The following is a 24,792-nucleotide window of genomic DNA, read 5'->3' as shown; positions in this document are numbered from 1 at the left end:
ATTCAAGTCTACTACTTCCAGACATTAAGTATCTATTCTATGAAAGACAAAATAACATGCAGTAGGCTATTTTCATTCTTTACACTCCAGTTACTCAGAGAAAGAGTGAATGTTCTCAACAGTAAATCATATGCACAAAAATCATCTTATCCCCCTGAAGACAAAACGAGTCACACAAGTGGATAATTATATTCATTATAATATAGAATCAATCTTGCATTCTATTGATAATCAAAACGTTTATATATCTTGAAATAAGAATAAATAAAGCTGGAATGACAAGAAAGTTACACAAAGGGAAAGGGAAGTACCCTTTATACATGTTTACGTTCTGTAGTGTTTGCATTTTACAAAACGTTTCTACACAGTGGTAAAGCTCTGTGAGGCTGTGTGTGTCCATCAGCTTTCTCCTCCTAGACAGAAACAGCAAGGGGATAAAATTTTGCTGGAATAAAAAAAACGGGGAAAGTCTGCAATGCAGGTGAGTGTTGGAAGAAAATAACACAGTTTACCTTAGAGCGAGCAGTGTGAATAAGTAGACTGAATGACCTTATTAAAAAAGTTTGGTTGCGAAGCTTTTCAGAGTTGGACACTGAGGTAAATGCAAGCTTTCCCCTGTGTGACAACAAAACATGTGCAGGGAAGAAGAGAAAGGGGGACAAAGGAGTGTAACAGCTGCACGTAACAAACACTTCATGTAGGAACAGAATTATGTCTCGCATTATCTTCAACACCTTCATTTTGTATATTTATACAACAGTGTCATTTGCTTTCTGTTTGTTAAGCTGAGGAGAAAATGTCTCTGTAGTAGTATGTAGACGCTTGATATTTACCACAAAATAACAGCTCAGGTAGCTAAATAAATAAATACCTGTCCAAAATATGTAGCAAAGAAAATAACAAAGTAAAGTCATCCACAATGCACAAATTGAAATGCATCCCAGACAAATTACACTTCATCCAGGGCTAAGAAGGCACACCTCGTTATGCATTTAAATCCTACTATGCCTCATTAAAACCCCTCCATAACATTCAGATTAAAATAACGTTCTTCTGTTACTTTCTCTCACATGTGGAGAGCGGTCACATCAAAAAGCAAGAAGTCAAAATTCACTATGGTAAAATAACAACAAAGCCACCAAGAGACCAACATACAGCAGCAGGGTTCAGTAGTTTTTCACCTTTGTGCACTGACTTTAAATGAAAGTGAAGAACAGTTAAGTTAGAGTGGTGGCCTTCATCTCCACGCACGCACGCACGCACGCACGCACGCACGCACGCACGCACGCACGCAGTCTTATTCGTCATCAATCAGTTTCTCAGCGCCGTTCTCTGCTTGTCTTCCAACGCCGCTTCCCCCTTCCTCTCCGCCTCCTCCTTCCTCGTCCTCCTCCTCCTCATCTCCAGGGTAGGAGAATGGCTGGCTGCTGTAGTTGATCATGGTGCGGGACAAGTCCACTTCGATGGGGAAGACGTCCGCCTCCTTCAGGACGGCGTAGCACTCGTCATAGTAGTGCGACATGCCTGAGACGAAGCGCTGCAGTTGGAACACGATGTCCTGGACTGTAGGTGAAGAAGAAGGGAGGGGACAAGAATTTATATTTGTATTGCTTTTCCTCAGTTTTTCTGCTTCATAGTGTTTCTCTGTACCTTTGGGTTGTTTGTGCATTTAAATATTATATACTTATAATTCACTTCAATCACAAAGAAAGCATCATCACATCCTGGTTTAAATATCAGATGTGTGTTTAGACCTGTGACAGGATACACCCTGGTATGACTTTGTTGCATTTGTGGTGGATAGAGACACACTGATCCCATTGATTGATAATCTGTGGCAGTTTATATCTCAGAGTAACTGGGGGAAAAAAAACAAACAACAGACCATGTTTCTGATCCAGCAGCTCTATCTTCTCCAGAACGTCCTTCCTCATTTTGGCGAAGCGGGCCCGAGCCTCCTGCCGACACCGCAGCACCAGCCGGTACTCATAGTTACCAGTGCTGACTCGATACAGGGGCTCTCCCATGGCCTGCAGGAAGAAGCACGTTATTTGCTGCTTCAGATGATCGAGTACAGGACGCACACACAGCCAGCGTGCTCAAGACAGCTCTACCAGTTTAGCAGCAGCAGCTTAAAAAGAATGGTGATGGTCACTGATTGATCAATAACATCAAGAGTCTGCACTTGTCTGCACAAAATTAGGCAGGCCACTATGGACAGTGTACACATAACCAGCATGGTATTAAGGGATTTGTGTCCTGAGCCTGGAGTCACCTTCACAAGCATGTCAAGACTTTCAACAGCTTTACAACAAATATCAGTGAACAGACAAAGTCAGCGGGTTAATAGCACGATGCAAAGTCTTTCCACATTCAGCTTTTCAAATGTTTTACTTTGTGTTTGTGCTTTAAAAAGCTGAAAAAAGAAGCAGGCGCCCAAGTACATTTTATCTTTGCTTAAAGACTTTTAGGAGAACAATCGGACAATGTGCGACGACCTGGAAGCAGCAATCTTTCCTGTTGGCAACCTATAAATCTCGTTAACATCATACTGATTTCATTCATCATACTAGAATTCAAATGGCAACTCACAATACTGCTGTATTCTTCATCATCCATTTCCTTCACCTTCAGGCAGTACGACTGAAAGACACAAGGGAATCATCCTGTTTTTCTTTTGGCCGATAGTGAACGAGTGCAGCAGATTCACAAGCGATGCCTTACCAGATATTCAAACTTCACATCCAGGTACTTGCGGATGGTGAGCTTCGTGTCGGGTATGGCCTTGTGGAGGTACGTGTTCAGATCATGGAGCATCTGCACAACAAGATACGATTGGTGACATGAAGTCAGACACAGTATTTTTTGTACTTCCAGACTTCCAGTTCCAGTACTTCATGTCTGATAAAATATAACTAACTAAAAAATGCAAAGCTCAGAAGAAGATGGTAGCACATTAAAAGTAAAAACTTTAAGTGAAAATATGCTCAGTGAGTCCCCTACAAGCCTTTCAAGTCCGATACACTAACAGATGAAAACAACATTTTTCACTGAGCCTCGAGGCCAAACTTGAATCGTACTCACAGGTTTGATGGTCTTCAGCAGCTGAATACCATATTTCTCAATGTTACGGTGAGCATCAGCAAACTTCACAAAGGCCTCGCTGGCTGCGGCCTGGGGCTCTCGTACCCCGATGACAGAAAAAACATCTCCAAACGCTAGAGGGGTAGATTTTAGAAACCAATCAGACACTCAAGCCGTGATAAAGTGAGATCTAAGACGGTGATCTGTGTTATTCTTCTTTGCTGATTAATGTCAAAGGTAAAAAATGTCACATTTGCAACACTTTTAATTTCTGATCTTGATGACAGTAACTCACCTCTGTGAGTCTGAGAGAGCTCAAAGAAAGCTCGGAGCAGTCTCTTTGTGTGCTCCATCAGCCCTACAAGCAAACAGGAATAATGAGACACTGGTTTGAACAAACAGCAACAAGTGAACCTTAACTCACCAAAACACAGTGATTACTGCTTCACAGTCGATCGTAACATACAAGTTGTCACACTTTACCGAGGGCCAGTTTTATAAGTAGTTTATTCTTCACCTTTGTAGAGCTCGGCTGTTTTCTCCAGCTCTTCCAGTCTCTTCACCAGTCCATCTGTAACGTGAAATGAATCCCCACGAGTAGATTTTTGTTTCTATGTGTATAAATGAACTAATAAAAGCATAATGCTCATAGTTATAATCTCACCGTTGCATAGAATAGCTCTGCTGAGTCCGAGAGCATCTGCTGTGCCTGAGCTCATATTCTCCACCAGGCGATGTTTAACTTTCTTCAGCACTGAAACACATGTTTAATGGAAACCTCAGCCCTGGATAACAGTTACTGTGATGACGAGAGAATGCAATGCATAACACTGCAACGCATGAGCCACACACAGTAACATAAACAAACAGTGGATCAAGACTGATAGTATGTGTATAGTGGAGGAGATACCTATATCCAGAGACTTCCCCTGTTTCGGGTCTGCCTGCAGTTTGTTGTAGTGGATTGTTGCTTCTGCCTGTGAAAACATAATAGTTGGTCGGCCGATTAATCGGGTCGATATCTGGCATATTTAGATCATCGTCATTGGACGATGTCTACACTCACAAGGCTGATAAACAAAAAATGTCAGTCTGCAGGCTGCCTAGTCAGTGTGGCTGCTGTAGAACAATGTTAGCGCTTGTGAGTTCTGGGAAGGTAGAGAATAAGTTAGTTTAGAGCCCTAAATGTCCTCAGTCACCTTCGTCTTTTCTACATTTTAACACATTTCTCCTTAATTGCAGAAAATCTAATCTAAAAACACAACTGGTTAAATATATAGTATTTTTCTATTTTATTAATTCCATCTAAAGCAACAAGTTACTGGCCATGATAACCATGTATTTTAGATTGTACTCTAAAAGTGACTTTATAAGGGACGGTTTTATATATCGGCCATCAGCTGCTCTGCTCTCTAAATATTGGCATTGGCCACTGAAAAAACCCGTATGGGTTGCCCACTAGTCAAGAGACCCACAGCTGAAACAACAACATCAAAAAATAAACTGGATATATTAAACAGAAAACCATCTCTAAAAAACAAATTATATCTTCCATTAATTTTAAATTTACTCATTTAGCGTTCACTTTTATCCAAAGTTACTTACATTTGAGGAACAACAGACAAGCATCAGTAAAGTAAGAGATCTACAGGTGACAACAGATACTACTAAGAGCAGCAACAAATACTAGTAAGAGCTATTAGCGTGCACAGTATCAATGGGACAGACACAGCGGAAGAAGCAAGAGTTTAGAAATAGTACAATCAATACGTAAGGAGACATTTCATTTTTAAAATTCAACATGTTATCCTATTATATCTAGTAAAACTAATAATGTGCAAACTTTTCCATCTTCATGGTGCTGAGGGTGATCTCACGTGCAGTATTTGGCTGAATGTGTCACAGCAACACAGTGTAATCCTTTAAATCCCACATTGCACCCTGCCTTTAATCCATCATACAGGAAGTCATGGAATTTTCTGGGTGCGAACAATGAATGACAAAAACAACACAGCCACTCTGCATTGGTGACGTTACGCCAAATGCTAGGGGCTATTGTCCTGACCGCTTCAGCACCGCAGAGGAAGCCAGTAAAGCCCTTTTCCCTTTGACAGTCTGATGGTGAGTTTGCAGCCATAATTACTAAACTGTTGGACTATTCACTAACAAGTCTGCAGCCACAGCGGGACACAAAAATGTGAGTAATGTTTTATTCTTTTTGCATGTTTCTACTAATGTCCTTATGTGTTAATTTCTTTGTTTTAACTAATTCACAAACACAGCTCATTAGTGGAGTTTAACTGTTAAACCAACAGGACATTTACTGACAAAGGCTGATTTCCTGCCTGAGCTTGTGATTAGTAACAAAACAAAATTACCCGCATTTGGTAGGTAGATGTGTTTAATTTTCTATCGCAGTCTTAAACTCCCTTAATCACTAACAGAGAGGACTACATGCAGCTGGTCCCAATCTAGACTTTGTATCCACAGTATTGTAGAAGAGGTCAGTAACAAGCCATCTGAGCACATCCTGGTGTTGTTCAGGACATGAAATGACTATAGACGGTGATTAATTCCCAGCATCTGTGTACCTGGACAGCTTGAATCATCTTGGCCACCTCCACTTTAGTCTTTCCCTTCACTGGTTTGCCATTCACTCCTGTGATTTCATCGCCTGCTGCCAGTGTCCCATCCAGAGCTGCTGGGGTGTTATCAAAGACCTGTGAGACAACAGACACCTCATTGCAAAGGTACCAATGACACAGAGTGCAGACATTTCCCCTCTTATTCAAATGGAGCTTTAACACCACTGTATTAAGTTCATGCTTAACAAGAGCAAACAGACATTACTAATATTCTCACATTTCATACTTATTATAAAACTTAATTTGGAACTAGAAATGTTTTGTGATAATCAATTGCTCTAACCTACCTGGACAATGTAGAGACAAGGACAGTACTGTGCCCCGCCACCAATGCTGATCCCAATGAGGTTATTACCATCTTTCTTCAGACACACAGTACCGGGTACGGTTGGTATCCCACTGTGGAGCAGAAAACGTGACACATGGAGATTTTCAGCACTTAGCGTTTTTTAACAAGAGGTACAGCAATATAGTATAAAGATCTAAATTTTTTTACAAATACTTCAATAATGAGAGTAATGAGTGGAAATTTCATATCAGGAATTGGGCTCACACTATTAACGATGGTGTATGGGTTTAATTGTAGTCGTTTTTTATCAGTATATGTGGTCACATGTATGAACAGAAGATCCACACACTGTAACACATACTTGCATGACGCAGATCAAAAAAGGGGAAAATACAATTGTGACTCACAGTTTGTCCTCCTCCAACTCATAGTCCATGTCAGTGAACATTGCGGGACAGTATCACTCCTGTCCCTGTGAACCCTGTAAGTGATAATATACATCAATTGACTTTACGTTATTGTGACTGAATCTGAAGATATAATATGATGTAGACAGAAATATTGAGCAGCTCTCTCAGTCTGCGCTACCAACAATAAAGATACGGTATCTAACAAGGATACTGTGCTCTAAATAAAGCAGGTCATTGATCCCCGCAGTCAGAGAGAGGAAGCTAGCTGCTGCAGCAGAGGGACGAACAGCTGGTAACTTACGTCTCACGCTAAACAACCCGAGGTTAACCTGATAAACGAGTCTAAAAAGGTGGAACAGTTCATCTAAATTCATCCGACATACTCTGTTAAAACAACTACTTTAATATGTCTTTATAGTGACGGAGGAAAGCAGGAAAATCGCGTGCTAACGCTGGATTATTAGCTGCTTAGCTGATGTAACGTTGGGATGTTGGCAGATGAAACGGCAAATGTCGCTTTTTCAGAAACGTGAACACACAATGAACGATTTACCTTTATTTGACCCTGCACCAGTTTCTCATACACCTAGTATGCATATAAAGCAAAGTATATTTTAAAAATCGCTTCCTTTGGTCGTAATTATCTTAATTTCTGGATCCAGTGACAGCGCCTCTGTTTACTTTATTTTGTCACTTCCGGTAACATAGCGGAAGTTGTTTTTGGGAAAGACTAACATCATTTTAATTGTTATGTAGTGGCCACAGTTAGAAACACCAGACCCACATTCTTCAGTGTGAATACTATAGGTATTTATACCGACTACCTGTAAAGATGATTAACGTTGTTATCAACCTATATGAAACCCATCAAATTCCTTCCAAAGAAAACATTTTAACACATTTACAATCATGAGGTTTTACTGCCCTCTAGTGGTCACAACTAGGAACTGCACCACATTAAATTCGTCAAGGTAGACATGATAGCCTACTATCACTTCCTGAGGTACTTTCAAATTACAGTGAGCAGATTGCAGCTAACAGACCAGTCACAGAAACGAAAAAATCGTGTTTATCGTAACATACACAGTGTTGAACCGACACAGTGACCGACGAGCGACGGCGGTGGTCGCCTGCTTCGATGGTAACTTACTGATCTTTTTTAGTACACTGCCCTCCAGTGGTCACAATATGGAACTACAAAACATTCATTGGTGAATCTAGCGTAAATGGAGACATGACAGCACGTCCGGCGAATACTTAAAAAATAAAATGATAAAACCGAAGCTATTGAAAACAATCTAAGAAATTATTGTTATCTATTGGTAAACCGTCATCTCCATCTATGCGTAGACGGGAGACTACTAACCGACGACGGACTGCGGCTACGTGCTGACAAGGGTCAAATGGAGGAAGCCGAAGCTAGTCTTTAGTAGCCTGTAAACTATGTTATTAACTTTAATAACCTATTCAGACGGACACAAACGTATGATTCCAAATACACAGTTGCACTCTATGGTCAAGGCAGACATTACAACCGTGAGTTTTACCGCCCTCCAGTGGCCACAGCCTGAAACAGCAACAAACTTAATTAATAAAACGAACGTCATTGCAGCCTTGACAGCAAGCTACCACTTCCGGTGAATACTTTCAGAATAAAGTGGCCAAACTGAAGCATCCAAGTAACAATCTAACAGAAAGGATTGTTCTGATGGTCAGTCGTTTTTATGTGGGGAAATTACGACGAGCAAGGCGGGTGTCTCCCCCGTGTGCAGGCGTATAGAGCAGCTCTAAAAAACGCCAGCTGGGGATATAAAACTATATTAAACGATCAAGACTAGCAGGGAAAAGGAGATAAATACACCACTCCTGCCTTATTTATATGCTATTTCCTCCCCTTGACAATGAGATATGCAATATCCTCCTCCAAGAACTTAAAACAATGTATTTATGGCAAACTCAACGACTCTGATTTTGAGCTTATAAATAAATGGGTTTACAGCCACCGACCACAGGACCTTTAGCAGGATCCAGCTCTATAGCTGCTGAAGGTATGGAGGGAGTTTTCTCCAGACAGCTGTTCCAAAGAGCGCACCGTTATATGTAAACACCAATTAATACGAATCATTTATCACCATTGATGAACCCTACAAAGAATAGTAGCCTATAGCGTTTAAAAGCAGTATTTGGAGGTGCATGCAAAACTCTGCATAACACCTAAAAGCTCGTTCACGATCAGTCGAGTTGAATGAGCGTAAGAGGCACAGACGCTATTTCCCCTATCCGGATTCAAAATAATCAAAATAACTATGAGTTAGGATACATCAGATTGTGTTGTAGGCTGCACGAGATCAGATATCTGAATGTCATAAACCAATTGCATTATGGCTGAACTCCATAAGCAGGCGCGTTGGGGACAATGTGGGAGGATCAGACAGTCACTGAAAATGACACACAGTAAATGACTAGTGGCATGAAGAGATATCTAATTAATCAAATAGGAACACACGAGGTCAATATGAAGAAACGGGGGAGAGTATTATTACAATTCTTTTAAAATTAAATAAAATATTAATAAAAGAGGCATCCAGCGTGATTGTGATAGAGAACAATATCAAGTATCAATAATAAACATTTTTATATTTTGTTTTAATGATCAATCATACAGTTCAACCATGAATGTTATTTAATTCATAGGATCAGCATAATAGATTGGTTAAATTGAGCTCTGCGGGTGGTGTTTGTACTTACATATAATCAGTAATGATGCACTGTGGCAGCTGTTACTCACAACTTGTTCTGCGATCAAGGAAGCAACTAATCTTTTTCAAAATTAGTTCAACAACAGTGATTAAATAGAGTACTGGCTCTGCATTGAATAGGCATTGATTGCCATGATGATGAATGGGCCACATTGTAACTGTTAAAACTCCTTTCATTGAATCATCGTGATCTGCATTATAAATTAAGTGAAACTTCACAATCACACCATTTAACCATTTGTCTTCAAGGACAGAAGACTCTTCCTGAGTCCAAGACCATCTTCTTATATCTTCCAGTAGCGCCAGGACTGTTTCCCAACACCAGCACGCAAAATGAGCATGGTAAATGTATCTTCTTTGTTTCTGCTTTTATTTCACAGCAAAATAACAGATTAAGGATTTGCACCCTGTCATTTGACTAACCATTACGACATACAGCAATCTTTCATTTTCTAATAAAATTGTTTGCAACCCTTTATTGTGTTTCTCAGCTGCTTGAATTGAAGAATGTGGATCTGAGAGCTGGAGATAAGCTGAAAATAAAGGGGCTAATTCTGCATGATGCTGAGCGGTAAGAGAACCCAACACATTACATTTAATTTATATTAGCCTCTTGACTGAATAAAATTATATGGTGATGCAGATGTATTCTGGTTTATTGCTGCTGTATAAAATATGAAGAAAATGTAATTTTCCTTTTATAAATAGCCCGGTGACTATATGTCTAATATTGAACCTGTGTGGTGCTCTGAGCTCTGAAAAATCTATTAACTATTAAGACAACATTTGTCAACATTGTCTCTGGTCCACTCAGATTCCAGATCGACCTCGGCTGTGATGCAGACGACCTGGCTCTGCACTTTAACCCTCGTTTCCACGATGACACTGACGGAGCTGTTCTCGTTTGCAACTCAAGGACTGCTGGTTGTTGGGGCGATGAGAAACGGGAAATACACAACCCTCTACATAGGGGCACAGATGTCAAGGTGAGGGAATCTGACTGAAGGAAGTGTAAATATGTGTTTTATATTAAAAAACTGTGGGTGAGTTACCTAGGATTTTAGGTTAGCGTTAGGTTTACCCCAATGAAAACAAAACCCCAAAGAAACATATTTCCTCACTAACCCTTTGTGATAATTTCATGCAGGTAGTTTGGGTTTTGTCTGGAGAGGTTTTGTGAACTCTGTCTCAGAGATTTTCTACTAAAAATAAAAAGGATTTACTCTAAGAATTTTTTCTATTTTAGATTGTGTTGAAGCTGGCAGGAGACATGTTTGAAGTGGAGCTTCCTGATGGACAGGAAGTCCAGTTTCCCAACCGTGATGGCATGGACGTTATCAACTACATCAAAATCGCAGGAGACTTCAAACTGACTTCCTTCAAGATCTGCTAAAAGACAAGTACATGCTGTGTTTATCAGTTTGGTTTAAGACAAGACTCATTAAGAGTCATTAAGAGATGTAGCTCTTCAGTACACTGGAAATGTAGCTGTATTTAAATGTGTCCTGTTCTTCACAACAAAATAAACTATTTAAATTCAAATTTTCTTCTTTTTTGTCTTTGAAGGGTTGTAGCCTAATTCGGACTTTGAAACATTTCCCATAAACATAACAATAACTTTAAATTTAGCATCAGTCTAGAGAGAGCAACAGTTCAATTAATACAACAAATCGCATACAAAAATAGTAGAGCCTACTGAGATTGCTTGTGAAACATAGCACTGAAATCCATCAAGTGTATCATGACTAATTGCTGCCTTCATTTAATATTATCTGTAACCAGGTCCGTGTACGTTCTAATAGTTTCTTTTTTCATTTGAACCAATAAATGAACAAATGAGAAAACCACCTTTTTTCCGTTTGTCGTTTCAAACCAAAAACGAAGAAACGGAAAAAAAGAGCCGTTCTCCCGTTTTTGGTTTCTGAATCCAAAAACGAAAAACGACTAAACCAAATTCAAATAAGACCAATGACGACAACAAAAAATGGTCCGATTTTTGTTTTTATGAAATTCCTATTTTCATTTTCCGTTTGAAGATAGGCCTAGACATAAGAAAAGACAGACCGGTGAGCCAGGTGACCCGGAAGTAAGAGTACAGACATTAAAATAAAAGCCAAGCTTTTAGAACGGTCGGATCTGTAGCATTATGCAGCACAAACGTTATACCAGGGTGACGTTAGATGAAAATAAATAACTAAATAAATACACCTGGACTAAGAGAAATACGTTAGCAACAGCAGTTGATTGCAGGCACTATAATATTGTGCATTTATTCATGTAAACAGCAAGAGTCACGTTTTTTAAACATTGTTTGGTGCAGTACAGTTGGTAGGCTAATATAGGTTAACCTAAGAAATGATTGTATGTGCAAAGTTGTTACTGTCAGCGCTATATTTTTAATATTAAATTTATATTTAATGTGGTTTCCACTGTAATGAACCAAGCTGTCCCCCCTTTCTACCAGCAGGTGGCAGGATTTAAATTAAGGCCTGTACTGTGTCTTTATTAAACGTTTTGAATCCAGATTACTGATATAGATGGATTTATTGTTGTTCATTTCATTTGGTTTGCCTCCCTCTAGCCTAGTTATCATCTTCATCATTCACCCTCAGCCCAGAGTTAAATCTGCATGCCCTTCTGCTCTAACCTGGTTCTAACACTGCTGTCAGCTTCTCAGCAGCTCTGACAACAAACTCACATCAGAAGTGTCCTAATGTAGGCCATCTGGCCAAAAGAATGATTTACCAGTGTGCTATATACTGTGTGAATCTTTCTTCTCCATACACATTCCAGTGTGTAACACTTCCAACACTCCCATTGTATCAGAAGAGAATCCACAAAAGTCTTTCCATACAACATTTATTCAAAATATGTAGCACATACATGTTTTCAAAGGCATCGAATGTACAATCTATGGCTGCAGAACATTGACTCTGAATGAGGTAAGGACATTTGACGAGGTCCTCAAAAGAAAGTCCAAAAACTTCATTACATTATTACTCAGGATGTAAGTCAGGCCTCTGAGGCCACATTTAAAATGTTCTGGCTGATATTGTATGCTAACAAATACAAACAAAAAACAAAGTTAAAAAAAAAAAAAAAAGACTACTCTGACTTTTTAGTTGAACTTTGACCTGACCAAGCAGTTCTTCCCTCGTATGTTTTTAGAGAGCAGCTCTCTCAGCTATGAGTAAAAACAAATTGGCATTTATGTGTATAAAATATAAATAAATACACTGAACAAAATTATAAATGCAACACTTTTGTTTTTGCCCCCATTCATCATGAGCTGAACTATGTACACAAAACGCATATCACAAATCTGTCAAAATCTGTGTTAGTGAGCACTTCTCCTTTGCCGAGATAATCCATCCACCTCACAGGTGTGGCATGTAAAGATGCTGATCAGACAGCATTTGTATTGCACAGATGTGCCTTAGGCTGGCCACAATAAAAGGCCACTAGATATAACAACTCATTAAAATTAATGGGCCTGTTCATCTTAAGACAAATCAATAGAGCAGGGGTTGAATACTGCATGTAAAAGGCATAACCATTTATTATTTTTGCAAAAAAATAGTTTATTTGTTACTTCTTAAATTCATGTAGATAAACACAGTGGTAAAATGATAATGGAATTGTTCTCATTTAATTGTGAGTGGTGACCGCAGGGTAAAAACTCCCACTGAGTGCTCAGCTTAGCTTTTCCATAGCCCTTCTAATTTATAACCCTCCCGCCTGCTTTTATCAAATCTGATGTGATAGCTGAGCTAAAAAAGTAATTATGAACAAGCCTGTTAAACACACGGTAAATCATTAGTTATTAAGTGAATAAAAATGTATAAATGTTTTACAGCCAGGGCATCCATGTGGTAAACAATCTGTTTCCAGCCTGTCCAAGTTCTTCAACAATGATGTTTCACTGCATGAGTAGAGGTAGGCCTGCCAAGTACAAGTTCAACATGTGCACACCATAAACAGTGAAGCGGTCATTGGCAATGAAAAATTTTATTCCCAGGCTACATCCAACAATGCTCAAACAAAACATGTAAAAGCAACTAAAATATCGTTTTTCCGAAATGTAACACAACAAAGTGATCAATCTTCCAACATGAGACATTACACAACTTTCTGTTCTAATGTTCTGCACTATTTCCTGGACTCCTTAGAAAGCAAACATAAGTTTTTATATGTTAAATGAACTATGGATGTTAACCTTGAATCTAATTAATTAATTTAATCTCCTAACATACCTTATAGCCTACTATCTCTTTTCTGAAACCTGAGGTGAGGTTGTTTTGGTGCCTTCATGTGTCAGATGTGCTAGTGCTTTCTAGTCTAATCTGAACCTAAATGATATAGGCAATGATATAGACAGTCTTTGTGAGGTTTGCTTTAGGAACACAACACACACTCTCTAAATGAAGACTTGTAATGTCACAGCAAGTCAGCTTTACAGATTGTTAAACCAACATCTGTTCCAAATCTTAGATCGTCTAGTACATTTTCCTGGCACCATGTGTAAAGAATGTTCACTTCTGGTGCGTCAAGAGCAAATTGCTGACTCATACTTTCGGAGTCCTGATGTATGCAAATATGGTATTTTCCTGTAATTTCATAAGGCAACTGTTAAACTATTATTGTTCTGTTAATTGGCCAAAGTTGTACAGTTGCAAGGCCACTAATTCAAATCCCTCCCCTTCGTAGCTAAAAGCTATAAAGATATTAGCTTGTATTGAAGATGAATATTACCTTCAGGAATAAAAATGCATCCTAAATCCACTAAATAACTACTAAGAAATTTGCTTTCCCTACTATAATTTTAGGAATATTTCTAGAGAAACAAAGCTTATTTATTCATAAATGAATAGCCAACAAGTAACTTAATTGGTCATAAATGTATAGCCTACAAAGAGTGGCATATACCTCTCACACTTTAAACTAAACTCCTAAACATGAACATTCAGTATTTGTCTGTATGCAATACTAAACAATCAGTTAAATGCTATATGTATTTTGTTGTTGGCAAACATTAACATTTCTTCTACAACAAATGTATGTGGGTGAGAAAACTAAACAAATAATCAATGTGATGATATCCTTGTTCCAATGTGATGATATCCAACTGATGATATCATCAGTTGTGGGTTCCCAGAAAGCAGTTCAAGCTATTTGCTAGATCGCAAACATTCATTTACTCAGCTGTTAGGCCATTTCTGCTGAATGGCAAGCAATACACTCTTAAAAGTAAACGTGCACATTTGGTTGTTGATTAGTAGCAGATTCACTCTCATTCAAACCTTCAACATTCAAGCATCATCTTGTTGTGGTGGCAGCCTGGCTGACGGTGAGTGTCCTGTTTCTTTCTCCTTTTTTTCTTGTGATTCTGTTTTCCCCTCATGTTTTGGCCTGCCTGTTTGTGTCTCCTCCTCTCCCCCTGCCTGTGCTCTCCCTCTCTCTCTGCTCCTGAGCCCAGCTGACAGTCCGCACCTGCACCTTATCAGCCACCTCCTCTGCCTGCCAGCAATCAACCTCATCTCTGCCAGTACTTTAACCCCGGTTCTCCACACAATCGCTGCTTGACTCAGGCTTTTTATCTTGTGACATCCCTGTTCCCTGAAAACTGATGTTTGGAAGGCCTATGTGTAATATCTTTGTTTATATTTGGAAAACGGGCTGTAGCCTAATTAACATGACTTACTGCCAACTTAGATATAAAATGAAGACAATTTTGCAATTATCCTTATGACTCTGCATTATTTTACTTGCTGTGTAGCCCTACCAACCAATCCACTCTTTTTTTTTACCTGTTATAATACCTTTAAATGACCAATACAACTCTTAAAATGCAGTATTTCACTTGCCAGAAAATGATTGAAGCCTTTTGTTATTGAATGAAAGGTTATTTCTGCCCTGAAATTAGTTGATTTCATTCAGAGGAGTTATATTTGACAGATTATAGCTCACCTAGTACTTTTTACCTCTGAAAATGCCTTTAAATGACCAATACAACCCAAAAAATGCAGTAGGCTATTTCACTTGTCAGAAAGTGATTGAAGAGACTGGGCAATACAGCTCCAGCAGACGGCAATCAGTTTTCGGCAGACGATCACTTTTCGGCACGACACCTGTCGGCATCCGCCTCTCCCTCACCTCCGTTTCCCCCCTCAATTAAACCTGTTTCACCGGAGCGTTGCTTTTGGGTCCTATCTGTCCAACACAACTAAAGCTAACTCTTACTTACAGTTAATCTCATTGGTGTTTTCCTCTAATCTTAATTTGGTTTGGTAATTGTGTTACTGCATCTCAAATCCTACTTTGATATCTTTTAATGGATGGACTCTCTCCCTCCCCTGGACGATTTCTGGAGTAGGATAAAGAAAGCACATGTTTATACTCACAAAAATGAAAACAATTTACAAAGTGGAGCTAATTAGCAGAGTTTCAGGAGCAGGACCACACAACAACCACGTCATCGCCAGCAATAAATACTCACACGTCGCAGCTCCTCTTCATCGCTCTCGCATTGTGCATCCCTCCCCTTTCTCTGGCCTGCCTCTGGATCTCCTTTTCCTCTCCATAGGGTTATAAGGGGATCCGTTGTTGCACCCGGGAACGACGCACATGTTTATTTTCCCTATCGTAGCTTCCCCACAACGCTTCGAATTCAGTATTCAGCAACTGCAAGCTTCGTACATCTTTCTGTTTCGATCATCAATAAATCATTTAATCGTACCTGTTGATTGTGTGGTCCTTGCAAGTGAAGTTGCTTAACAAGATTATTTGTAGCTATACCTGTTGTCTCATGACTTCCTGTCATCTTGCATTAGACCAAATATTTTCAAAACTATTACCTATAATACAATAAGTCTTCAATCTAAACTTAAAATTTACCTCACTCGGTAAACAAAATGTTGACTTGTAGCTTACTCTTTAATTTCCTTAACAAGGTCCTCAAAAGAAACTCATAAACATATACCAACGGGAAAAATCTCCTTCAGGTAATCACAAACAATTTCTTTCTGGATTTAATACAACAACATAGAGCATTATGTCCACTGTCATCATGAAGGTGAGGTTTTATTATAAATGACGAATGACTTTGATTGGGTGCATGTGGTTTTTGCATGTCCTATGTGCTGCTCTGCTAACTTATTTAAGTGTAATTAGTGGTTTAATTACTAAAATTTTAAATAGTTTTATATGTTATTATGGTTCTTAGCAAGTTAGTTCATAAAACAAGTCATTTTGATAATTTGTATTTTCATTATAATATTAAACATTTTGTCCCATGTCATTGTGGGGTAACTGCCTCTTTAAGAAACAGACCAACGTTTTTAGTGACATCACCACCAGCAATTTGTCTTTTTTTCAATGGAGGTTGAAACAACTGCTGCAAGTACAGAAATTTTCCACACTTCTATTTGAAATTAATCACTTTGCTAATTGAGGGTCCACCACACGCTCATTAAATGCTAACGTTTTACTGAAAAAATGTCTACCCTGTCATCAATCCTTCTATGACAGGGTGGGCATGGTACATTACATCGAGGACATGTGTTTAGTTTCCCCACATTCTTATAATTTTATTTTACAACAGTTATAACACACATATTACATGCTTTACTTTAATGTAGTCGGAGTTGGCAACATGGAGTTTGTAATAAAACAACAGACAGCGATCTAAATATAAAGTCTAAAAATAGATTTCATTACCTGTTTGAAAAAATACAGCTGTGCAAATGTAAAAAAACAATACCTTTGCTATTTGGAAGAGCAATAACAGTGACATAGAGAATTTATTGTATCCCCAAAATGAAATGAAAACAATAACTTTTTAAATAAATCAGTCTGTTGAAATTACTATTTTTTACCCCCAAATTAAAACCATTATTATTTAATAATACTAAACGAAGGCCATACTGCTGTAAACTCTGTTTTTTAGACATATGTGATACTAGAATGTTTCCTAAAATCATTCTTTATAAGGCTTAAAGGTTTCTTGTGATTTAACAAATGATGTGTTGTCTTCTAGTTCACCCATTAAAGCCCTCCATCTTGCCATGCCAAGGTCCACCCTGTCATTTCCACATTTTATGAAAATAAACAAATTCTTTTCACATTATAAAATCTTTGTATGATTTATTTATGAACAAATAAGGACCAAATCGTATTGTTTGAAAAGTTGACCAGATATATGTAATTATTTTTGTTCGATTTTATTTAGAAAAGAAAGTGTAAATATCACAGATGTAGGGTGGACATAATTTGCATTTTGTTCACACTTTGTATGCTAACAAACTAAGATCTACCTAATAAAATATATGTAAAGTTAAATGGAAAATCTTAGCTGTTTTGGGGGGGAATTATTAAGTCTCAAAGGCATATATTGAGCCTCCTAGTCTCTTCTCATTGGCTCATGGCTAACACTGTCAACATCCCCTTGGTTGACTGCGTGAGGGAGATAATTATGGAGGGGTTCTGACCGTTTGCTTATGTGGTTTGACTGATAAAACCAGATTATGGTTGCAACCAGGAACTCTGGTCTCTGGCTGATAAAGCAGGTCCCCTGTTTCGAAAACACACATCAACAACCGAAGTCTTGGGTTCTAGGTAACTCTATACCTAACTGCTTTTCAAGATTACCTTTTAGCTGATGAGGACCGTTTCAAAACACATATGCTCATGTGCATGATTGAGAAACAGAGGGAGGGGTAGGAGGCTGGAGCCACGTACCTCAGTTCACACTGAACACTTAAGCTTCAGACACACATCTGCTGCAGAAGAGAGAAGACAGAGAGTAAAAGCACTGACTCTGAAGGTTTAATGTTTTAGAGTCACAAGTCTGAGAGCACAGCTTTTCACAAAAGGGACAGTGATGGTAAATTTGGGTCATAAAGCTTTAGCAAAGATTTTGTGACTCACTGTTATTTTACTGCATGCTGTTGAATATGATTTTAAATGCTATTTAATTTAAATTCACTATTATACTATTTTACTGCTGAAGGTATTGCAAAAAAACACAGATTATTTAATAAAGACTGGCTTGATTCCAAATCCTTAAAGAACCCTCCTACTGCTCTTTTGCTGGCCCCGGAAAATCCCCTCCTTTACTTATAACCCACAGCTAAACTATTTTACTGATTAAGGTATTGGAATAATCACATAATATTTCATTCCACATTACGAATTATTTAGTTAATTAATAAACCCTGCATAATTTCAAATCAATGAAAAACCCCTCCTCCTACACATCCAGATGAGGGTGGAGGCCAGAAGGGGCGGGTTTTTGATATATCTTGATATCACTGATAACAATCTAATCTGTCAAATTTTAATCGAGTTTGATGGATTGTATTGTATATATTCTCTCTCATAACTTTACTTCTAATTTACTACCTTTACTTAAATAAAAACATTTAATGTTTACCTTTTGTTTCATATGGAATATGATCACCAGTAGGGCTGACCCCGAATAGTTGAAGATTCAATGCTTAGATGGGCGGAGCCTGATTTGCCTGTCAATCTCACAGTCGAAGCTTCGCAGCGAAACAAGGATCATGCCAACAATATACATTTCAACATTTAATACTGTAAATAATCATAATTAAACTTTTCTTGGGTTTAAAATACACAGGGATGTGGTGTTTGTTGAAAATCCTCCTTTCTCTGATACTCCAGACACGTATGGAGTCACAATGTTGATGCGTTTTCTCTTCTTTTCCTTGTCACGTGTATTGTTGGTATTTTTCCTGGATCTTGTGGCTGTTTACACAAGCTGTAAGTGTTTATGCTCATTCTCTTGGGCTTGGGCACTTGTTGGTATGTTGTAGGGCTGTCCCCAACTAAGGATAACGTAGTCAAATCAGAATCATCAAGTCCTGCATATAGTCGACTGATAGTCAAATCGTATGTGTTTTTGTGCGCAGCGATTGCGAGCCGAAGCTAAACTGAGGCTTATTGTTGACCCTTTTCTCTCTCTCTTTCTCTCTCTCGCCTGCCATTCACTGGTCTTATGCAGAGTTTTGCGTGCATGTCATCCTGCAGACAACTGCATGCACGTCACGGTTCCTGGTAAATCTATTTCAAGTAGCCGGCTATTTAAAAATGCTAAAATATTCTTTGTTCATCAACGGTGATAAATTACCTGAAACTCCCGCGAGGTGTGGACAACTCGGCACAACACCAATGAAGCTGGGGCTCGGCCTCGTCAGCAAGTGTTCCTCTTCTGCCACAACACACGCTACACCTACACATGCACACTGACGCTCTAGGGTTAGGGTTACAATTTTGGATCTATTCACGCACTTTAAAAATAGTTATTGAAAGTTTTTTTCAAAGGGGTATTCAATTAGAATTCAAAGAGGTCCAGTTAGAGAAAATATCCCGAAGCAAAGGTCTGGAAAATCAAAACGACTAACTTGCGTTATCATTCAGTGCCATAACATATAGTTGTATCAACATATGTTTTTAGTCAACAACGGACTGTCAAATCAAATAATATTTCAGTCAGTTTTCATATCAAACTGGAGGGATAATAAATAATAACTCTAGTAATAAGCTCTAATAATAAATTCTAAATTTAAGTGAACTAAAATAAAGTGCCTAATTTTTAGAAAAAATTAAATAAAAAGTTTAGCTTGAAGTAGTCTTAACCAATAAACACTCAACATATCATAACAAATGAACAGTTGTAATGCCTCCTCATCTCTTTCATTCCCTCTTACAGAGCTACCACTCCTACTTTCTCTTGTTCAGTGAAAAACGTGAGCTCTAGTTTGTCCTGCCAGCTAGCATTGGAGTTCTATGAGATATTCTGGTTTTGAACTGCCATGGGAGGAATGTACTTGTAAGAATCTATACATTCTTGATTAAAAGCCATGTGAAATCTCTTTTCCCTTTCGTCTCCTCAATTCGTGTGTGTTTCCAAAACGTCTCTGGTGAATCTCAATTCAATTCAAATTAGCTTTATTGGCATGAATGTGTAACAACAATATTACCAAAGCATCATACAAACTACATAAGAACAATCAACACCATACATTTCATTAAACAAGTAATTAAGGCGTAAAGTAATCAAAGTGTATGTGTGTTTGTGTTAAAAAACAAAAATATATTAAAAATTAAAATTAAATAAATAAAATATATTAAAAATAAATAAATAAAACAGTAAGCGTGTGTGTGTGTTAAAATTTTTTAAATATATTAAAAAATTAAAATAAATAAATAAATGAAACAGTAACGTGTGTGTGTGTGTGTGTATTAAATGACAAAAAAAAAAAATTAATTATTAAAAAAAATAATAATACATTTAAAAAACGAAATCAGTATCAAATGTAAAAACAAAACAATTACTGAAATATCAAACGATCAAAATAATAATAATTTGAAAATTTGTACAATTATTTGTCAGTCTGAGGTTCCACTGGTTGTCCTCACTTCATGGCATGAGGAAACATATTTTGCAGCAATTATTTCACATTTGGGCATTTCTCCCAGTAAATAGGGGAGTTTCTGTGTGTCTGATATGAATTCGAATTTGGGGTATATTTGGGAAAGTGTTTTTGTCTTAGTGTTTTATATTTGGGGCATGAGGTTAGAAAGTGCAGCTCTGTCTCTACCTGTCCCCTGTCACACTGGGAGCAGAGTCTCTCCTCTTGTGGTAGCCAGCTCTGTCTGTGGCGACCCTTTTCTATGGTCAGGCTGTGTTCACTCAGTCTGTATGTTGTCAACATTTCTCTTAGTGTAGGACATTTTATTGTGCTCAGGTGATTTGCCAGTGTGAATTCTCTTTTTAGGGTCAGATAACATTGTAATTTACTTTGTGTTTTGGTCGTTTCTTTCCAGTATTCAATATATTTTTCTTTCTGCTTGTTGATAATTTGGTTTGGTCTTTTGGTCTTTGGAATCTCGTGGACTCGAATCGCAAGCGTCAGAATGCACAGATTTGATGAGCTGAGCAGCGTCACATGAGACGATTGGAGCACATGAGATTGGTCTGCGAGTTTCCTGGTCCGCTAAAGAGTTCTGATTACACCTAGTGTTTGCTCCAGAGGGTGCTGAGAATCAAAGAGTTTATAATGGTCTGTGTGTGTCGGTTTCCTGTACACTCCAATTTGCATTCAATACTAAAACACAATGCTTGTTATGTTCTGTGTTTTGTATTTCTCTCTTCTGCTCTCTGTCTGTGTCATGGATGTAAGCTACAAAGATGGGGGCCTGGCTGAACAACACACACTTGTGGAGCAGAGACGCCATAGCGGAAAGGATGAAATGTGCATTAAAGAAAAATTCGTATACCTATTTTCTTCTTATAAAAGAAATAGATTAAATTAGATAGAATAACTTTTTTTCACTGACTACAGACTAACTTAATTGCCTTATTAACTCATCATAAAACAAGCTACACTCAAACCAGACGAAACAAAATAAAACTCACCAAAACCGTGGTCTTTTCCCTGTTCCAACAAGCACCAACTCTGGTTTGGTCGAAATAAACCCCCAATTCACAGAGTTGTGAAAATATTCTGGCTTTACACACTATTTTTCCCTGCTGTCTCTCTGTGCTCAACTTGAATAGCTGCATTAGACTAAACTGATTTTGAATTGTATTGTTTCACAGAATAATTTAATTGAAAAACTGATTCTGGATAACATAATTTGAAATTGAAAATTCAGTTCTGTATATACTTTCACATTCAGTTCTCATTCAGTTTCAGAGGTTTGATATAACAGTACGGCAGGGTGAATCTCTGTTATCATTCTACCAAAAATGTTGTGGTGGCAGCCCGGCTGACGGTGAGTGTCCTGGTTTTTCCTCCTTTTTATCAGTTTTCTGCTTTTTCCCTTGGTTTCCTGTTCTCTGCCCGCCTCTCTGTGTTTTCTCCCCCGTGTGCTCTCTCTCCCTCTGCTCCTGAGCCCAGCCAACTACCTGCACCTGCAACCCATCATCCACCTCGTCAGCCTGCCACACCTGCCAGTAATCAACCTCATCCCAGCCTGTATTTCAACCCCGGTTCTCCACACCATCCTTGCTTGATCGTCGTTGCTCCATACCTGGTGCCACTCCTGTGTTCAGGCTTCCTTGTTTCTTGTTTTTTCAAACTTACCCTGTGCCTTGTCGTTGTCTCCCCCTAACCTTGTCTCTCGGTTTGTTTCCCTCCCAGGTACACTCACCCTCGTCCTCCGCTCGGCTGGGCTCATCCACTGGCCCACTCCCCTTCGGACCTCCCTCTCGGCGTCCTCCCTGTTCCCCTGCCTCTCCTCGCTTCCTCGGCCCGTGTTCCCCGGCTCCCTGGCCCCCTGTCTCCTTGGTTCCCCGTGCCAGTACTTCCCCGACGTCCTCCTCTCCCTCCACTCCAGTCCCTCTCACCCTTTTTTCCCCCAATAAACCTCCTTCCCTCTGAGTGCAGCATTTGGGTCCTCTCTGTCCACACACCACACCCCGTAACAGAACGATCAAGCCACGCATGGACCCAGCTCACTCACCCTCCCCCCTCTCCACCGACTCCTTGGAATTTGAGTCCTGGCTCCGGGACTTCCTCAAGCTCAAAGAGCTGTGGAAGGGAGCCATAAATGACGGCCTGAAGAAGGCTTTCCGCGCCAGGGCTCAACAGCTGCTGTGGGCTGAGCCTCGCCTGAGGGATTTCATCCCACCATGGGATGCCAGCTTCCTCCACGCCCTGGCCCTTCCCCCCGCCAAGGAGCCCCTAAGCGCGCCCCTGCCGGTGTCTGCATCTGGTCCGTTACCTCGGCCTGAGCTCGGAGACTGCTGGACCGGACCGGAGGTGGGCCTGGCGGCAGTTAGCCCCTCCACAGAGGATCTGTGCCAGGTGAGGACCCTCGCGGACAGTCTTCTCGGGGACTTAAGGGTGGAGGATTGGCACAAGAGGCTGGACGCGCTAGTCGGCTTCGAGAGGGCTCTGGGTCAACAACCGCGCCTACTGCGTACTCCAGGCATGGCTGAGCTGCTTTGGGAGGTGGGTCGCCTCAAGGAAGCCCTGCGATCGGCCCTGAATTCCCCCGGTGCTCTTCTTGCTGGGCTTAGCATGCGGCCCGCTGGTCCCCTGCCTGTCCCTCTAGCGGCGGGCGCCGCTAGCCTCCAGTCAGTCCCTCCTGATCCCCAGCTCACTAGCGCCGCTAGCCCCCAGCCTGGCCCTGATCCCCAGCCAGTTTGCCCCGATCCCCAGCCTGTCCCTCAGCCTGCTAGCACCGCTAGCCCCCAGCCTGGCCCCCCCGATCATCCCCTTAGGGCCACTGCTCCTCGTGTTCTGTTGGCGGACGGACCGGCTACAGCACCGCCGGTGGTCCGGCCGACCCCTGCTCCTCGTGTTCTGTTGGCGGACGGACCGGCTTCAGCCCCGCCGGTGGTCCGGCCGACCCCTGCTCCTCGTGTTCTGTTGGCGGACGGACCGGCTTCAGCCCCGCCGCTGGTCCGGCCGACCCCTGCTCCTCGTGTTCTGTTGGCGGACGGACCGGCTTCAGCCCCGCCGGTGGTCCGGCCGACCCCTGCTCCTCGTGTTCTGTTGGCGGACGGACCGGCTTCAGCCCCGCCGGTGGTCCGGCCGACCCCTGCTCCTCGTGCTCTGTTGGCGGACGGACCGGCTTCAGCCCCGCCGGTGGTCCGGCCGACCCCTGCTCCTCGTGTTCTGTTGGCGGACGGACCGGCCTCAGCCCCGCCGGTGGTCCGGCCGACCCCTGCTCCTCGTGTTCTGTTGGCGGACGGACCGGCCTCAGCCCCGCCGGTGGTCCGGCCGACCCCTGCTCCTCGTGTTCTGTTGGCGGACGGACCGGCCTCAGCCCCGCCGGTGGTCCGGCCGACCCCTGCTCCTCGTGTTCTGTTGGCGGACGGACCGGCCTCAGCCCCGCCGGTGGTCCGGCCGACCCCTGTTCCTCGCACCGAGGCCCTCAGCCCAGCAGCCTCATCCCTGACTCCCCCCGCTGCTGTCGCGCTGCCAGCCCCACGCCCGGCTCCCCGGCCTCTGGAGAGGCCGCCACGCCCGGCTCCCCGGCCTCTGGAGAGGTCGTCTCGCCCCCTAGCCCGTCCCTCGGGCCGCCCGCCCGAACTCTCTGGCTTGTCTCGCCCGGCTCCCCGGCCTCTAGTGAGGTCGCCACGCCCGGCTCCCCGGCCGCCACGCCCGGCTCCCCGGCCTCTGGAGAGGCCGCCACGCCCGGCTCCCCGGCCTCTGGAGAGGTCGTCTCGCCCCCTAGCCCGTCCCTCGGGCCGCCCGCCCGAACTCTCTGGCTTGTCTCGCCCGGCTCCCCGGCCTCTGGAGAGGCCGCCACGCCCGGCTTCCCGGCCGCCACGCCCGGCTCCCCGGCCTCTGGTGAGGTCGCCACGCCCGGCTCCCTGCCCGGCTCCCCGGCCTCTGGAGAGGCCGCCACGCCCGGCTTCCCGGCCGCCACGCCCGGCTCCCCGGCCTCTGGTGAGGTCGCCACGCCCGGCTCCCTGCCCGGCTCCCCGGCCTCTGGAGAGGCCGCCACGCCCGGCTTCCCGGCCGCCACGCCCGGCTCCCCGGCCTCTGGTGAGGTCGCCACGCCCGGCTCCCTGCCCGGCTCCCCGGCCTCTGGAGAGGTCGTCTCGCCCCCTAGTCCGTCCCTCGGGC

General features: G+C 41.7%; 2 protein-coding genes across 5 annotated transcripts; one reads left to right on the top strand and one right to left on the bottom strand.

Moving 5' to 3' along the window:
* Positions 1 to 181: 181 nt before the first annotated feature.
* On the bottom strand, positions 182 to 7,139 carry pick1 (protein interacting with prkca 1). Of its 2 annotated transcripts, none has more exons than XM_038695032.1 (13): positions 6,982 to 7,139; positions 6,426 to 6,499; positions 6,017 to 6,128; positions 5,676 to 5,804; positions 3,995 to 4,061; positions 3,749 to 3,838; positions 3,602 to 3,655; positions 3,380 to 3,442; positions 3,085 to 3,218; positions 2,725 to 2,817; positions 2,593 to 2,643; positions 1,886 to 2,030; positions 182 to 1,563 (listed from the first exon to the last, which is right to left on the bottom strand). In XM_038695032.1, exons 2-13 carry the CDS (start codon positions 6,464 to 6,466, stop codon positions 1,298 to 1,300), a joined length of 1,245 nt encoding a protein of 414 aa, XP_038550960.1. In that variant the 5' UTR covers positions 6,467 to 6,499; positions 6,982 to 7,139; the 3' UTR covers positions 182 to 1,297. The 2 variants fall into 2 exon arrangements, with proteins under 2 accessions (XP_038550960.1, XP_038550961.1); XM_038695033.1 differs by lacking the exon at positions 6,982 to 7,139 and adding an exon at positions 6,730 to 6,785.
* LOC119884707 (galectin-2-like) lies at positions 5,690 to 10,729 on the top strand. 3 transcript variants are annotated; one of them, XM_038695049.1, is made up of 5 exons: positions 5,690 to 5,834; positions 9,437 to 9,529; positions 9,679 to 9,758; positions 10,002 to 10,173; positions 10,434 to 10,729. In XM_038695049.1, exons 2-5 carry the CDS (start codon positions 9,521 to 9,523, stop codon positions 10,578 to 10,580), a joined length of 408 nt encoding a protein of 135 aa, XP_038550977.1. In that variant the 5' UTR covers positions 5,690 to 5,834; positions 9,437 to 9,520; the 3' UTR covers positions 10,581 to 10,729. The 3 variants fall into 3 exon arrangements, with proteins under 3 accessions (XP_038550977.1, XP_038550962.1, XP_038550970.1); XM_038695034.1 differs by lacking the exon at positions 5,690 to 5,834 and adding an exon at positions 6,637 to 6,720; XM_038695042.1 differs by lacking the exon at positions 5,690 to 5,834 and adding an exon at positions 6,685 to 6,778.
* The last annotated feature ends 14,063 nt before the right edge of the window (positions 10,730 to 24,792 follow it).

Source organism: Micropterus salmoides, unplaced genomic scaffold, assembly GCF_014851395.1.
Source record: "Micropterus salmoides isolate LMB-PRFRI ecotype aquatic unplaced genomic scaffold, ASM1485139v1 Ms_hic_scaffold_10, whole genome shotgun sequence".
NCBI classification, from domain to species: Eukaryota; Metazoa; Chordata; class Actinopteri; order Centrarchiformes; family Centrarchidae; genus Micropterus; species Micropterus salmoides.
Note: the sequence above shows the minus strand (reverse complement) of the source record. Positions and strands in the feature narration are given on the sequence as shown.

Bases quoted from the DNA above. Each gene is read 5' to 3' on its own strand.
- pick1 (XM_038695032.1), bottom strand. From the start codon at position 6,466: ATGTTCACTGACATGGACTATGAGTTGGAGGAGGACAAACT. The intron at 5,805-6,016 runs GTAGGTTAGAGC...GTTGTCTCACAG, and splicing joins CTTGTCTCTACATTGTCCAG to GTCTTTGATAACACCCCAGC. The intron at 3,839-3,994 runs GTATCTCCTCCA...CATGTGTTTCAG, and splicing joins GGGGAAGTCTCTGGATATAG to TGCTGAAGAAAGTTAAACAT.
- LOC119884707 (XM_038695049.1), top strand. The intron at 9,759-10,001 runs GTAAGAGAACCC...TGGTCCACTCAG, and splicing joins ATTCTGCATGATGCTGAGCG to ATTCCAGATCGACCTCGGCT. The intron at 10,174-10,433 runs GTGAGGGAATCT...TTTCTATTTTAG, and splicing joins ATAGGGGCACAGATGTCAAG to ATTGTGTTGAAGCTGGCAGG.